The following is a 15,548-nucleotide window of genomic DNA, read 5'->3' as shown; positions in this document are numbered from 1 at the left end:
TCCAATAAAATCTCGTCATGTTGATCTGACTCCTTGGTCTCTAGCCTTTATTCAGAGTGCAGATCGCTCTAACAAGCACCTACCTTCAGTAAATTTTGTTTGATGTCAGTCAATCATGGATCGTAATATTTTATTTTCCAGATGTGGTGCACTGATCAAAGGGATTGTGACAAAAAATTAAGCATTTTTGTCTTTAAGATTATTTTTTATTGATAAACACAGTATACACAATATACATTTATACAGCATCTTTCACGTCTTTATAGACTATCCCAAAGAATCTCGCAGTCAATAAATTGCTTTTGAAGTATAGTGATAGTTGTTTTGTTGGCAAAAAAGTCAGCCAGTATGTGCACAGCATTTAAATAAAATTGTATGTAGGGGTGAGGTGGGGGGGGGAAGGAGAGACTATACGGTTGTACATTTTGCACAGATCAATAAAGACAGCAATATCATTTAATTCCAAAGCTAACAAGGTGATTGACATCCTGAGGTAGCAATTCTTGGTTAATATTTGTAATTTAAAATCAGAAGTGTTAATCTTATAAGGTTGCACGATGAGTCAGGTTTGAGAACACGTGGAAGTTTATGGAGTGCAAGATTATGATCAAATAATGGTCCAACAAAAAAAAATGATTTTCAAAATTCCTTTCATAAACCTCAACACCAGTGGGTGATTCTCTCACTATTCCCTGCACACAAAGGGGTGAAATGACTATTTAGTGAACCCTGATGTACTGGACATGACATCTGAGCGATGGGTAGTAACAGGATAAAGATTCAGCTCTTTTAAGATTTATCCACCTCAAGATTACTGGATTAAAGCCTGTATTGACTCTTGATTGATCTTCATAATCTAAGGCTTTAGTAGATGAGACAGAGATCAAACTCTTTACGTACAAGATCTACTGAGATTTTCACAGGTTCAGAAGAAATTCTAGCTTTTACAATAATGGGTTGATGCAGGTAGACCAACTCAAATACTGAGAAGTCAAGCTTTGGAGTGAAGAGTAGAGTTTTGGTGGCAGAAGGAGAGACATAGGGTGGAGGGAGGCAATGTTGTGGGAGTTGGTAGAAAGCATTTCCTGACAGCTTGAAATGGCAGGCTGGAAGGTTGGTGGACTTGAGGCTAGAAGTGAATGGTAATTAATTATCTAGAAAAGTCTATCCGCTGTGCTCACAGCAGATTCATTCAATTTACAGAACCTTTTCTGAAGAGTTTAAATGAGTTGGGTAGAGTTCTTGCTAAAGTAGATTGTATGTGGTGTGTGGAAAGAACATGTTTGATGAAGAAAATTGTCTTTTCTCATTCCATTAATTTCTCATGTTTTCTTACAAATATTTTAAGAATACAGGAATACTTTGTATATAGGTATGGAATGACACTGAATCACAAGCAAATACACAACCTTAATGTGTAAATTAAATAAGCACATTACACTAATCAGCGTAAACAAAAAGCAACATAGCTAAACCAAAAGACAAAGATGGAAACAGGAGATTTTTAGTGTACATATGCTTTATGGTTGTGCAAAAATAAAACATTTTTCAATAACTGTCACTTATTATGACCTTTCTGCATAAAAACATGCACCATCTTAACAACATTCCGACACTACAACCCGATGTGGCATTATTCAAACATCATAATCCCAAACTAAAAATTATTTGACAATTGTATCTCATATACTGCACTGAAAAGTAAATAGCCAAACAGGAGAAAAATACTCAGGTAGAATCTTCAGATTTAAAGTACTTCCACTTTTCCACTCCCGAGCTTCAAAATCACAAGAATGATGTCTCGAGGTTGAAAAGAATGGCCTCAACCATGTTATATGTATGATATATACACACACACACACACACACAAATAAAAACCTCAGTTTTGAAGTTAATAATTCATCTATTAAATATTATTAATAGACAGGGTATGTTGCTCTTCTGTAACATTCAACAAAATAAAATTAAGTGTCACTTGAGTTCAAATCATGTGGATCAGTAACAGGAGGCTACAATTTATTGCTGTCTACTATGCTATCCATTGCCAGCAAAAAAAACTCAGCAAAATATAATCCAATCTCTAATTTTCAGTGCCAATTTTTAATTCAACCTCTGCCAAAATAAATCTCTTATTGAAATCATTAGTAGTCAAATATTAAATGCAAGGTCAAAATTAAGTAAACATCACATTCTGTAGATTTAGATCATAAATGTCTGATGTTTGCTTTTCAAGGTACTAATTTTAGGACATTGTTTTAGGGGCTACCTCTTTTTGACCTGTCTCTAATTTACACAGCACCGCGTTGAATATTGCTTGTGTTGAGCGAGAGTACGCTCTCCACATAAATAGTCTGCTTGCATAAGGTTCACCCACAGCATGACAATTATATACTTCAGTTGCACAATATTCTTACTACTAGTATGTTCCTGGCATCAGAATGTCCTTAAAATCAATTCAAAAATATTTTTTCTGGACACCCTAACGGATTAGAAGTTATTGATCTCAATTATTAACACAAACACTGCAATGGCAAGCCATCTCTGTCCAGAATAATAACTGTGTAAATATGCCATACATTTACAAGCTTCCACAGTCCAGCAGCTATTCTGTTCATATTTAAATAATAGCTTATGATGGTGAGCCAGTGAAACAATCATTCCTGCTATAGAGTTTCTTTTTTTTCTTCTTTTGAGGTGATGTTGATGGCAGATTTATGTCATTGTTAACTTGTTCCATTGTATCAGGTTGCTCTTGGGAAACATTTCTTGGAGAGATACTGTTACAAAGGACTTGGTCCATCATTGATTCACATTCCATCCTCTCTAGAATTTCTTCTTTTTGCGATAATGTGTGTTCTCTGTTCTGCCCTACCATCCTTTTTGAGTGTTTATTGGTCTTGGGATTCTTCAGAAAAATAGTAGCCTGTGTTCTCTCATCTTCCAGTTCATCTAGTGGCACACAGGTATTTTTGAGACTGGCTGGGTTAAGCAATGGACTATCTGGTGTTGTCTGGTATGCCAATTGTTCTGCCACGGTGTGTCTAGTTTTATGCTTGAAATGCTTACGTAGAGGAAGATTTTGCATTGCCTGGTTCTTTTGTTCAACTGTTATATGTTTATTTTTAACATTGGTTATATGTTTGTCTTTATTTTTGCCATTGGACTTCTTTTTCCTCTTTTCTGTTATGAAGCAGCTGTTAGCCTAATAAAATAAACATTATGAACAAAGGATGAATAAGGTAGCTGTAATCCTACATTCTCTTAAATACTGCCTATAAACACTAAAGTTTGAGGTGTTAGTGTGACCATAGGCAGATTGAGGACAGCTTGGGATAGACAACAATATCAGGCCAGTGGATCAGAAATCAGAACAGGCTGTGAAGTTTTAAATTCATGAGTTTCAAAGCTGCCTAATAATCAAGTCTCAAGGCACCAAAGATTGCCACAGACAATGTTATGTGTATGATACATGTACATTTAAATGTTTCTAAATCATCTTTTGACATACTTCTCTAACATTCAATGAAATAAAATCCAAGGTTACTTCAGTTCAAATCATGATTCAGGAGTAAAAGTTTGCAATCTGTGACACATACTGCCAATGAAAAAGTGCAAAGTCTAATCCAATATTTTCAACATAAATTTTTTAATTTGATGTGGCAAAATAAATCTTTGGTTAAATTTTAGTTATAAATTCAATTATCCATCTTTTAAGTGGTACATCTTGTAGATGGAGATAACATGTCTGAAGTTCGTTATTACTTAAGTTTTGAGAAATTAATTTTCAGATATAGTTTAAGGCAATGGTTTGTAAACTTTTGTATATGGGAGGGCCTCTTGCAACACTCCTAGGGACTCCATGGAAATAATTATACACTTCCAGGGACCCCTTGCCCCAACTTGTGTCAGCCACCAACCAAATTAAACAGTGCAGGAAAATTCTTTTTTAATGTACAGCAAAATAAATAAATGTGCTAGTAAGTCAACAAGTATAGGAAAAAAAATAGAATTCAAGACATATCCTGCCCAGACAGACAGAAGTCTTGTGACCACGTAGACACCAGTTTGAAAACTTATAATTTAAGGTGCTACTTCTTCTCACTCCAGCTAATTTTCACAACTTCAGTAATTAGAGTATTAGGTTATGCTTCCACATAAAACCATTTCAATATCATCAAGTTTGTTCACTGTCCTCTGTCTCTTCCACCCCCACCCCAAGATGAGGTGGGAAATTGTAGTGCTGGAGGAGGTTACAGAGATAGCGAGGGGCGAGACCATGGCATGATTTAAACACAAGGATGAGAATTTAAAATTTGAGGAGTTGGGGGGGGGGGGGGGGGAACAGGAATCAATGTTGTCAGCGAGGACAGGAGCGATGGGCAAACGGGACTTGGTGCAGGTGCAGGATGGGAAATGGGCAGCAGAGTTTGGGATGAGCTGAATGATCTTCCTGTGATGGAAGTGTTTACCAGGAACCAGCGTAAAAGGAAATGTGGTGGAGCAAAAAAAAGAGAAGTCAAAATATTATGAGTGGGACAGTATTTCAAATACAAAACTGTTCTGGCTGGCTTGCTTTGGGCCAATGCATAAGGATGACCACGCAGAGTACTCACAAATTATGTTTGCTGAAACTTTCTCAATTGCAGGTCTTACATCTGCCTATATTTGAGTGTCTATTCGACGCCTTCTATCTTGGCATAAACATTTCATAATTGTTCTTCAATAAGTTTGAGATTTTTTTTAAAAAGTGGACCATAAAACAAAATTACAGACAGATATAACTGTGATTTAATGTACTTCATTCATAAATTTTGTAGATGTTTTTGGTTTGAGAATCCTATGTTATTACCGTACTTGATTTATAAATAGTGTGACATTAGCTATTAAACTTATACTCCAGAGACTATGTATACAATATAAATAATTTGGTTACCACAATTTTCACATCAAACGTGTCTTCATTGTCAGAGTCTTCAATGCCGGTTTCATCACTATAACATTAAAAACATGTACTTTATAAACTATTGCAACAATAATGTAAAATGGCAGAATAACTTTTTTTTTTAAAAAGTTCCTTTAACTTTGAGCACTGCTACTTTATTGACAGGGGTGAACAATGGCACATTGCTTAAAAAGATTAGCCTGAAACTAAATTCCTGTGTCAGTTTAGGCAGTATCACAATTCAGGATTCTCTCCAAGTAAACCAGGCCTGATAACCAAAAAGGGATGTAATCCTTATTTCTGTAGCTGAACTGGAATAAATTATATAGTTTTAAAAATGTTCAAAGATTCATGCAGTGAACTGAGTTTTAACGCTTTAAAGTAGAAACACCTTCAATTAATCAAAATTTTCAATTTTTTCTGCATGTGGGCTGTTCCTTACAAATACTGACATACTCCTGTAGCAACCTGTCCTAATTTAAAAGAAATCAGCTACTCAAAAAAAGTGCCAACATTGCAGATAATTTTTTTAATACATATTTATAACAAAGGAAATAACATGTGGTAAGTCAACAAATGCAGAATACGACAATAGATGGACAGATATCCAATTACAGTCTCTATAAAATCATCCCGAGCAAACTGGGATACCAATGTATAAACCTATGAATTAATCTGTGAGATTTGCATCACTATTCCTTGTAGTCCAATGGAAGATTAGAGGCACCAAAAAGCACAACTCATTGGTAGTTTCACTAGAACTGAAATGCGTTGCTATTTCATTACACGGAAAAATGAATTGCATCATTTCTCCCCATAAATGGAATCCATTATAATTAACTTATCTAATCAATATTTGGCATTGTCAGCCAGTTTTGTCAGCCTACGAAATGATTCAAAATGAAGTACAATGGCAAATATGCACATTTGAGAATAGAGATTAAAGGATGGCAGAAAACATGTGTCTATAAATATAAACAGGTTGTGTACATATATTTGTTAAACATGGTTTACTGAATGTTACATCATTGATAAGGAATCAGTTCCAGATTTCATAAATAAACAAATATTTCAGGCCCCCCCAAACAGGAAACAATATTTTTTATCTGAGATGGTAGCTAATGCCCAGTCATTGGCCAGTATTACTCTTCCGATTGCCATGAGTTTTTTTTGGTATAGGCATTAATCCCTCTTTTCTTCCCCCTTTCAGTTCCACTGGTCTCTGGGACAAGAATGTGGATATCCTACCTGCTCCAGGGCTTCTACTAATATTGGTCTGAACCAACCTCGGGGAAAATACTTTTTCAGATCCTCTTTCCCCCCCCCCCACCACCCTCCAACAAGGTGCTTGGTACTTGCCCATAATGCAGTCGAGATCAGAAACTTGAACGCTTAGAAGAGTGAATTTGCATCCTCTACTGCTGCCAATTTACTTCACTCCTCTCGAGAATCCATTGGCTCACATTGAAGTAAGTTCTAATATGTGCAGTTGGCCTGGTATCTCATTCAAGAGGCCATTTCTCATTTGTAAAATTAGATGGCGAGTGTCAGCAGGTTATTCAACTGGCAGCACAACTGAGCCCAATCCTGTCCTTGCCCAACATCTGTACATATGCACTTCCTAGCAGGAATCACTGGATAGTCATCAGGAGTAGGAACCCTGGTTGTTTTTCTCCTCTCTAGCCCAGGGGCACTGAGACCAACTGTAACGCTCCTAATGCTAAAATCAGAGAGGGATCAGAGATAGGACCTTCCTGCTCTGCATGATTCAATTCAATACTGGGCAGTGCCTCAACCAACTGAGCCAATTCCTGAAATAATTGAGACTAGCTAGCAAGATGACAGGTCACATGCTAGCATTAGCACAGCCTGTATATATACACATGCAGGGAAACATGGAATTTTACACTTCAAATGATAGACCTACCTGCTTTCCCGAATGGGTGAGATTGGTTTTTTCTCATCCAAGTACTTGTATTGTCTCATTTGGTCACTGTCTCTCTCTGTACAGTCCACATTTATATTTTTTAAGGACTTAATGAGGTGGTTTTGACATTTTAACTCCTTCATGTAATTAAATAATCCACACAAAGCTGCTTGCTATAAATTAAGAGAATATAAAATGTTAGAAAATTTACCAAAATAACCTCCAAGTTACAAAAATCCTTTATTTTTACATGCTTTTAAATTGCAGTGATATTGATATTAGTAACAAATACATTAACACTTGTGTATGAGATTCCTTTGTCCATTATTTAACAAAGTATTAACCACTTATGTTTAGCCTGCTAATGCCTGTTTCAAAATAGACAGAAAAATTTCATACGAATGCATTAACACATTAAACACTTGCAAGTACATAGGCCAGAGTAGGTAGAATAGAGGGTACAAACCAGGACATAGACTTTGAGAGAATTGCAGAGGTAGGGTGACACAAGGCTATGAAGCAATTTATAGACAAGGATAAGAATTTTGAAATCAGTGTGCTGGGAGATGGGAAGCCAGTGGAGATTGGCAAATGATAGAAGTGATCGGTGAGTAGGACTTAGGGCGAGATTGGATGCAGGTGGTGAGGTTCTGGATCAGTTGGGATTTTGCACATGGTGGAGCTTGGAAGGCCATCAAGAAGAACATGTGAATATAAGAAATGGGAGCTGGATAAGGCCATACAGTCCCTCGAGCCTGCTCCGCCATTCAATAAGATCATGGCTGATCTTTGACCTCTACTCCATTTTCCCACCCTATCCCCATATCCCTTAATTCCATTAGTGTCCAAAAATCTATCGATCTCAGTCTTGAATATACTCAATGACTGAGCATCCACAGCCCTCTGGGGTAGAGATTTCCAAAGATTCTCAACCCTCTGAGTGAAGACATTTTTCCTCATCTCAGTTCTAAATGGCCAACCCCTTATTGTGAGACTATGACCCCTAGTTCTAGACACTCCAGCCAGGGGAAACAGCCTCTCAGCATTTACCCTGTCAAGCCCTCTCAGAATTTTAGAGGTTTCAATGAGATCACCTCTCATTCTTCTAATCTCCAGAGAATATAGGCCCATTGTACTCAATCTCTCCTCATAGGACAACCCTCTCATCTCAGTGAACCTTTGTTGCACCCCCGCTAAGGCAAGTATATCCTTCCTTAGGTAAGGAGGCCAAAACTGTACAAAATACTCCAGGTGTGGTCTCACCAGAGCCCTACATACTTGCAGCAAGACTTCCTTACTCTTATACTCCAACCCCTTTGCAATAAAGGTTAGCATACCATTTGCTTTCCTAATTGCTTGCTGTATCTACATGTTAACTTTCTGTGATTTGTGTACAAGGACACCCAAATCCCTCTCACTACCAACATTTCTTAGTCCCTCACCTTTTAAAAAATATTCTGCTTTTCTATTCTTCCTACCAAAGTGGATAATTTCACATTTCCCCATATTTTACTCCATCTGCCACCTTCTCGCCCACTCACTTAACCTGTCTATACCCCCTTGCAGACTCTGTGTTCTCCTCACAGCTTACTTTCCCACCTAGCTTTGTATCATCAGCAAACTTGGATACATTACACTCGGTCCCTTCATCTAAGTCATTGATGTATATTGTAAACAGCTGAGGCCCAAGCACTGGTCCTTGCGGCATCCCACCAGTTGCAACCTGCCAACCCGAAAAAGACCCGTTTATTCCAAGACCATTGGAGAAGCCGAGCCTGGAGGTGACAAATGCACGAATGAGGTTTTCAGTGGTATTAGTGCCATTGTGGGGATGTATGGCAGAAATATTAAAAGGGGTAGAAGTAAGCAGTCTTGATGGACTAGATGCAAGGTCAGATCAGGAACAAACAGAACACCGAGGCTGTATACTACTGAGGGAACAGTCATGAAGAGGGAATGGAATCAGGGCTAAAATTGCAAAGTTGCTTTTGAAATGGGTTGCTTTCATCTTGCTGATGTTGAGCTGGAGAAAATTCTAAGTCATTCCCAACTTGATCTCGAACAGCATAGCAAGAGTTCAGGATAATGGTGGAGTAGGCAATGGAGAAGGTGCTGGTGAAGGAAATGGAGGGCAGCTTGTTAAAAATTTCACTGGCTTTGTACTAGATATTCTCTTAGATTCAGCATCAGTAATAACAACCATAAGCAAACCATGCATCCTCTACGATCTGGAGTACACCCTTTTCTCCTTGGAACAAAGGGTAAGAACAGTGGAGTTAGTGATAGGCATGGAGAGGTGGATGGTGAAGGAAGTAAAGAACTGACTGAGATGGCCTCATCAGTGATTGTGACCTTGGTAGTGGCACGGCCTTGCACAACAACTATGTCAGGGAGGAATACCTGTGGTGTGGGTGGGGTAGATTATATGCAAAGTGAGGGTGAATGAAGACAGGAGGGAAGAGAAATCAGAAGGGACAAAAGAATTCAGGTGGAGGTTGAAATTACATAGGATGAAGAGAGTCACTTGGTGCAGAGCCTGGGTGAGGAGACTAGGGAAAAGATTTCAGGGAGGAAAACACCAGAGTACTTGGAAGGGTAGCAGAAAATGAGGACTTTAAGGAGAGGCAAATGAGGATGGTAGACCATAACATGCCCAAAAGAGAAGTAAGTGGCAGAGGAGAATGGGACAGGCAAATATGGCACTTGCAGATGAGAGCTATGTCACCACTGTGGTAGTTTGGGCAGAGAACCTGGTTCCACAGGTTATTTTGCCCAAGCGACCATTCATGCGTAAACCCAAACAGCGACTGCTGACAGGTTAATTATTGCAGGGGCATCATATCAGAACCTCAGCCTGTCCTCATGAAACATTCATAGTTGTGAACTCAACAGTAGGGTGGCTGGATAGTAATATGGAGCAGGAGCCCTGGTCAAATTTCCCCTCTCTAACCTGAGGAAACTCAGGCAAGTGTTACCTTGCTGAGATCAGCTAATTCAGCACAGACTTGGGAATACAATCTGGTATTTATAATTCAGCTACTCACTATCTTACCCAGCTGAATAATCGAGGGAACCAACATCTTTCAAATACCATGCGTGCTTTACATACAATAAAATTAACCATAAAAAACACTGAAGCTTAAATAAGAATACAAATAAAGGTGAAAAAAAAGTGAAAAGCTGTTGTGAATCTGTATTTCCAGAAGTATTTGATGGAGAAAATATTTAATACGATGTATGACTCAAAACGTTATTACAGAACACACTATGGACTCACTGTTTACCTCATATGTAAAAATCATCTTAAATGGCAAATCCTTCCTTCCATATTCCTTTTGCACAAATGGAAACTGCAGCCCTCGCTCTTTCAACCTCTTCCGCTTCTCTGCTGCAGTAATAGATGAGCGACGTCTTCCCCTTGGACGCCCAGATTTCTTATAGACATAACTGTTTTTGGATCTCTTGCGTCGTCGCCGTCTTCTTATTCCACCAATCATCACAAAACGTGGACGACCTAGGACTTCATCTGAATCTGTTGAGCTCTCGGTATTTTCTGCAATTTGATTTCTGATGGCTGATCTGGTTAGAAATTCTCTTGTACCTTGTCTTCTTGCCTTTCTTACTGGTATGGATGGACATTGTGTTTTAAATAAACCGCTAACAGAATCGGAGCTATCCCTAGAAAAACACATTAAACCATATATATTGAAAAGAGGCTCTCACTATATCACAAATGTGTACATCTCACAATAGACCATTACAAAAGAGATTTTAAGAGTAACGTTAATTCCACTTCAGGGAATCTGGCCACGGTCGTTGTTACAAATTCAATTGATATTCCCTTAAGTTCAGCGTCAGTGGATACTTCCACAAGTGGACCTTGCATCCTCTATGAGCTGGAGTATACTTTTACTACCCAATATCTAGTTTGACAATTGCACGACCTGGAGATTGTAACATCGAATCTTTGTTGCAACTGTAATCTCGCATGTCTTACCCATGCATTTCCCTGACTTTATAGATGGCAGAGTAAAAAGCACTCTAGTGGGAAAGGCAAATCAACAAATTGTTTTACACACACTTTACAGTTTTCATGGTTGAATTTAATTAATTTCCTACAGCTTCTCATATCATAAAAATAATAAAATGCAACTCTGTCACTGTTCTAGGCAAAAACTGACTTTCAAGCTAGCTGTTCTTAAGCTAACTGGCCATGTGGCTCTCTGTTACAGGCTGTATGTGCCCACCTCAATTCTCTGTATCCAAATGAAAGACAAGGACAGTTTTTCTGTCCCCTCCCTTAACTGTGTGCGCAGATGATTGGCCCACCAAGCTGTCTGTTATCACCCTGCCTTCCTTTTGATGTAGTTTAGTTAAGATCTCTGCCAGGTGCACTGAATGAAAACCATTCTATCATAAGGACAAGAAATGCTTAGAGATGAACTTAACAATCCTCATTGTCTTAAAGCTAAAGTAATATGCAAAAGTAAACAGTTGGATGGCTGTCCTGTCTCTTTTTGGGTGGCACATTAACACCTCCCATCATCCAGGCCTTCACCAGACATTGTTCAATGTTTACTGGCTTAAATGTTAAATCAAAAAAAATGCTGTGTGAGTTAACCCTTTGTAAGTCAGCTCTAACCTATAGAAATATTAATTAAAACAAATCCCTTAAAGACCATATTGGTAAAAGTCGCAAAATGCTATAGTGACCCACGATCCACTTCAAGACTGTGACACAATCTTTTGCTCCAGAGGATATTTACAGGATAAACTACATTTTATGCTGTAATAATCTGAGCTCTCTGATTCTGTACACTCATATATAATGCAATCTTTTAATTCAGATTAAAAATGAATTTGCTCTGGATTCTGTTCTCTCCCTGATTAGATACCTTTGTTACTTTGACCTCTGGAATGGTGATGGAGCATAATTTTGATTCTGTCCTCGTTCTAATCAAAGCAGATTGCACAATCCAAAGCAGTTATACTGCTCAAACTCAGAATAGTTAATGTTAAAATGCATACATGCATCCATAGTGATAGTTATGTTCAAGCATTATAGTTGCAGTGTTTAATAAAACAATTGAAACTTATAGCTGGAAGCTTATTTTTCCTTCTGTTAATAATATTGCTTTGTGAAACCCCTCGAACAATCTGGGTGCATACATTGTGTGGTTTCAAGGTCTGGGAAAGTCTGATGTACACAAATCACTAAAAGCTAGTACAAAAAGTAATCAAAAAGACTAATGGCATGTTGGCTTTTATCTCAAGGGGGTAGAATACAAAAGGTGAGGAAATGATGCTTCACTTGTACAAAGCCTTGATCAGACCCCATCTGGAGTACTGCGTTCAGTTTTGAGCACTGAACCTCAGTGAAGATATATTGGCTTTGCATGGGGTACAGTGCAGATATACCAGAATAACACCAGGACTTAAAGGGTAAAATGAGGACAGGTTGCATAAACTTGTTTTATATTCCCTTGAGTTTAGAAGGCTGAGGGAGTGATCTGATTCATGTGTTTAAAATGATAAAAGGATTCAATAGGGTAGATAGAGAAATATTTCCTCTGGTGTGGGGGAATCTAGAACAAGGGAGCATAATCATACAACTGGAGCTAGGCCATTTAGTGAAATCAGGAAGCACTTTTCACACAAATGGTAGTAGAAAGCTGGAACTCTCCCCCAAAAGGCTGTGGATACTGGGTCAATTGAAAATTTCAAGGCTGAGATCGAAAGATTTTTGTTTGGAAAAAAGAACTTTGATTTATATAGCACCTTTCATGAACTGAGGACACCTCAAAGCACTTTACAGCCAATTAAGTACTTTTGGAATGTGGTCATTGCTATAACATAGAAAAGGTATTAAGGGATATGGAGCAAAGGAAGGTAAATAGAATTGAGGTACAGATCAGCCATGATCTAGTTGAAAGGCAGCACAAGCTCGAGGGGTGGTTCCTATTTTTAACTGGATAACCACATTGTATAGCGCTAATACCCATCATAAATGCTGGTTCTGTTTTAACTCCATATTGTGCTTTGTGATACTTTGATTGCACTAGCATCGGGGCCACACTGGAAATTACACGTGGAACATAGGAACAGGAGTAGGCCATTCAGTGAGATCATCCTAACTCGATATCCCTTAATACCCTGGCTAGCAAAAATCTATCAATCTCAGATTTAAAATTAATAATTGAGCTAGCATCTACTGCTTTTTGTGGGAGAGAGTTCCACTCTTTGCATGAAGAAGTGTTTCCTAACTTCTCTCCTGAATGGCCTGGCTCTGATTTTAAGGTTATGTCCCCTTGTCCTAGAGTCCCCCACCAGCGGAAACATTTTCTCTCTATTTACCCTATCAATTTTCAAAATCCTAAAAACCTCAATCAAATCACCCCTTAACCTTCCATATTCCAGGGAATACAAGCCTAGTTTATATAATCTCTCAACTGGCACTTCAACTGTGTATCCAGGAAAAATATTCACAGCAAATATAAAACTTATTTAATTGCTCACTAGTTAACAATGCTTTTGTGCACAACGAAAGAGTTAAATTCTTTCAAGTACCCAGTACCTTACCGGTTTGATAACTCTTCTGCATTTCTTCTGTTGCTGGCAGGAAGAGAAAACAAAGAGGTGCACAAAGGTTGACCACTCAACACATTCTGCTGAGGTTCATTTTGAACAATATCAGGAACACAGTCACCTTCTGAGCTGTGTATGGAGATGGCTGAATCCACTTGCTCAGTAGCTATTTTCATTGCCTTAATGCTAATGCTCTGCAGCAACTGCTCAGTCTTATCCTCTTCATCTGAAAATAGCAAAGCACTATTTTCACTCTCATCATTTACATCCAGCATATAATTTTCATAATCATTCTTTGAGTCTTCCATTCTTTTTGCAATTTGCTTCAGCCTTTCCATGCAAATTTGATCAAAACAGCCAGGTAATTCTAATTTGAAATAATGCAATTTCTATAAATGGATATCAATAGTGCGTGGTCTGAAAAGGCGATAAATGGATGTCCAAAAGCTTTCAATATTTATATACTGCACTGTGGTAGGTAGATAAGGACGATATTCTGGTGGAAAAAGATTGGATTGTTCCAATTGTTCACTGGTGTTTCATGGAATGATTGAGTAGTTTTGCAGATGCACACCTTTCCTGTTGAGCTGGACCTGGTCAAATAAAGAAAAATAAATTCTAATATCTGATTGTCACTAGCACAAATCTATATTTAATGTGAAAGTATATTATATTTACACCTTTACACACAACCAGTGATTCTTCTACCAACAACCCATGCACTCTACTCCATTTTCTCAACCCAATATGTAGTTTTTAAATAGCAATTTATAGCTGGTTTGATGTATAGCTAACATGAATTACACCAGTGTACATCTTGCAATGTTCTTAGGTTGGAACTGGCCTGGTTGAAATGAAGCTAACAATCTCTATTTTTAAAAAAATGACTGAGGGTGCAATACAATAACGAGACAAAAGGGTTAAAGCCTGTAATCTCCCACGTTACTTGGAGTGCATTACACACAAGGTCCAGATGTCAGACTACGGAGAGGATTTTACGACAACATATCTGATGATGCTATATTCTATTATAATACTTGTAATGAAGGCATATCTGTGGAAATTAATTAATAATATTCCTTCAAATGTTATAACCATATAGAGGAGTTGATTTATGTAATTGGGCCTGGTAATAATCCAAATTAAAAGCTGTCAACATCAAAATGTTCAAAGAGAGATTTGTGATCACAAAGAGGGAACCACATTGCAAACTTATTTAAATATGTATTTACTTTTCATGAGTTAGTCAAATTAAGTTAACATTTTTAAAAATCAAAATGAGCATCACTTGAAATGACTGAGACTTGACACTTCTGCTCCAATACTAAAGCTTTTAATTTATTTTGTAAAATTCCACATCACAAGCTTCATTTTTAGGATGTTTTCTCAGTTCAGTTACCATCAACGCACTTCACTGTATAGATCCAACCACAGGACTGTGACTGTTACAAAAATATAAATGCTATTACATCCCAAGACTAGGCCAGTTCCCATATTTTATTTTAATATTCACTATCCTGTTCACAACTAATTCAATATTCAACTAAGTTGACGCTGAATTAAAGACATCAACACCAAACTTAAAATTGTTGGGTATGTTTATTGGGTATGGGGGGGGGGGTGGGGGGACGAGTCGGGGAGGGAGGGGGGAGAGACGAGTCGGGGAGGGAGGGGGGAGAGACGAGTCGGGGGGGGAGGGGGGAGGAGACGAGTCGGGGGGGGAGGGGGGAGGAGACGAGTCGGGGGGGGGGGGGGGGAGGAGACGAGTCGGGAGGAGACGAGTCGGGGAGGGGGGGGGGGGGAGGAGACGAGTCGGGGAGGGGGGGGGGGGGGAGGAGACGAGTCGGGAGGGGGGGGGGAGGAGACGAGTCGGGGAGGGGGGGGGGGAGGAGACGAGTCGGGGAGGGGGGGGGGGAGGAGACGAGTCGGGGAGGGGGGGGGGGGAGGAGACGAGTCGGGGAGGGGGGGGGGGGAGGAGACGAGTCGGGGAGGGGGGGGGGAGGAGACGAGTCGGGGAGGGGGGGAGGAGACGAGTCGGGGAGGGGGGGGGGGAGACGAGTCGGGGAGGGGGGGGGGGAGGAGACGAGTCGGGGA

At 39.1% G+C, this 15,548-nt stretch overlaps 1 protein-coding gene across 1 annotated transcript in view; it reads right to left on the bottom strand.

Annotated features, from left to right (window-relative positions):
* Positions 1 to 195: 195 nt before the first annotated feature.
* LOC137344896 (uncharacterized) overlaps positions 196 to 15,548 on the bottom strand; it is a 15,962-nt gene continuing 609 nt past the window's right edge. Inside the window, exons 2-6 of the mRNA XM_068008154.1 lie at positions 13,449 to 14,047; positions 10,154 to 10,547; positions 6,870 to 7,042; positions 4,934 to 4,991; positions 196 to 3,202 (exon numbers count right to left, since the gene is read on the bottom strand). Of these exons, the coding sequence (XP_067864255.1) occupies positions 2,630 to 3,202; positions 4,934 to 4,991; positions 6,870 to 7,042; positions 10,154 to 10,547; positions 13,449 to 13,792 (1,542 nt within the window). The 5' untranslated portion in view covers positions 13,793 to 14,047 and the 3' untranslated portion in view covers positions 196 to 2,629. The remainder of the gene's footprint in view (positions 3,203 to 4,933; positions 4,992 to 6,869; positions 7,043 to 10,153; positions 10,548 to 13,448; positions 14,048 to 15,548) is intronic.

This window comes from Heptranchias perlo, chromosome 28, assembly GCF_035084215.1.
Source record: "Heptranchias perlo isolate sHepPer1 chromosome 28, sHepPer1.hap1, whole genome shotgun sequence".
NCBI lineage: Eukaryota > Metazoa > Chordata > Chondrichthyes > Hexanchiformes > Hexanchidae > Heptranchias > Heptranchias perlo.
This window is presented reverse-complemented; position numbering and strand designations above follow the sequence as displayed.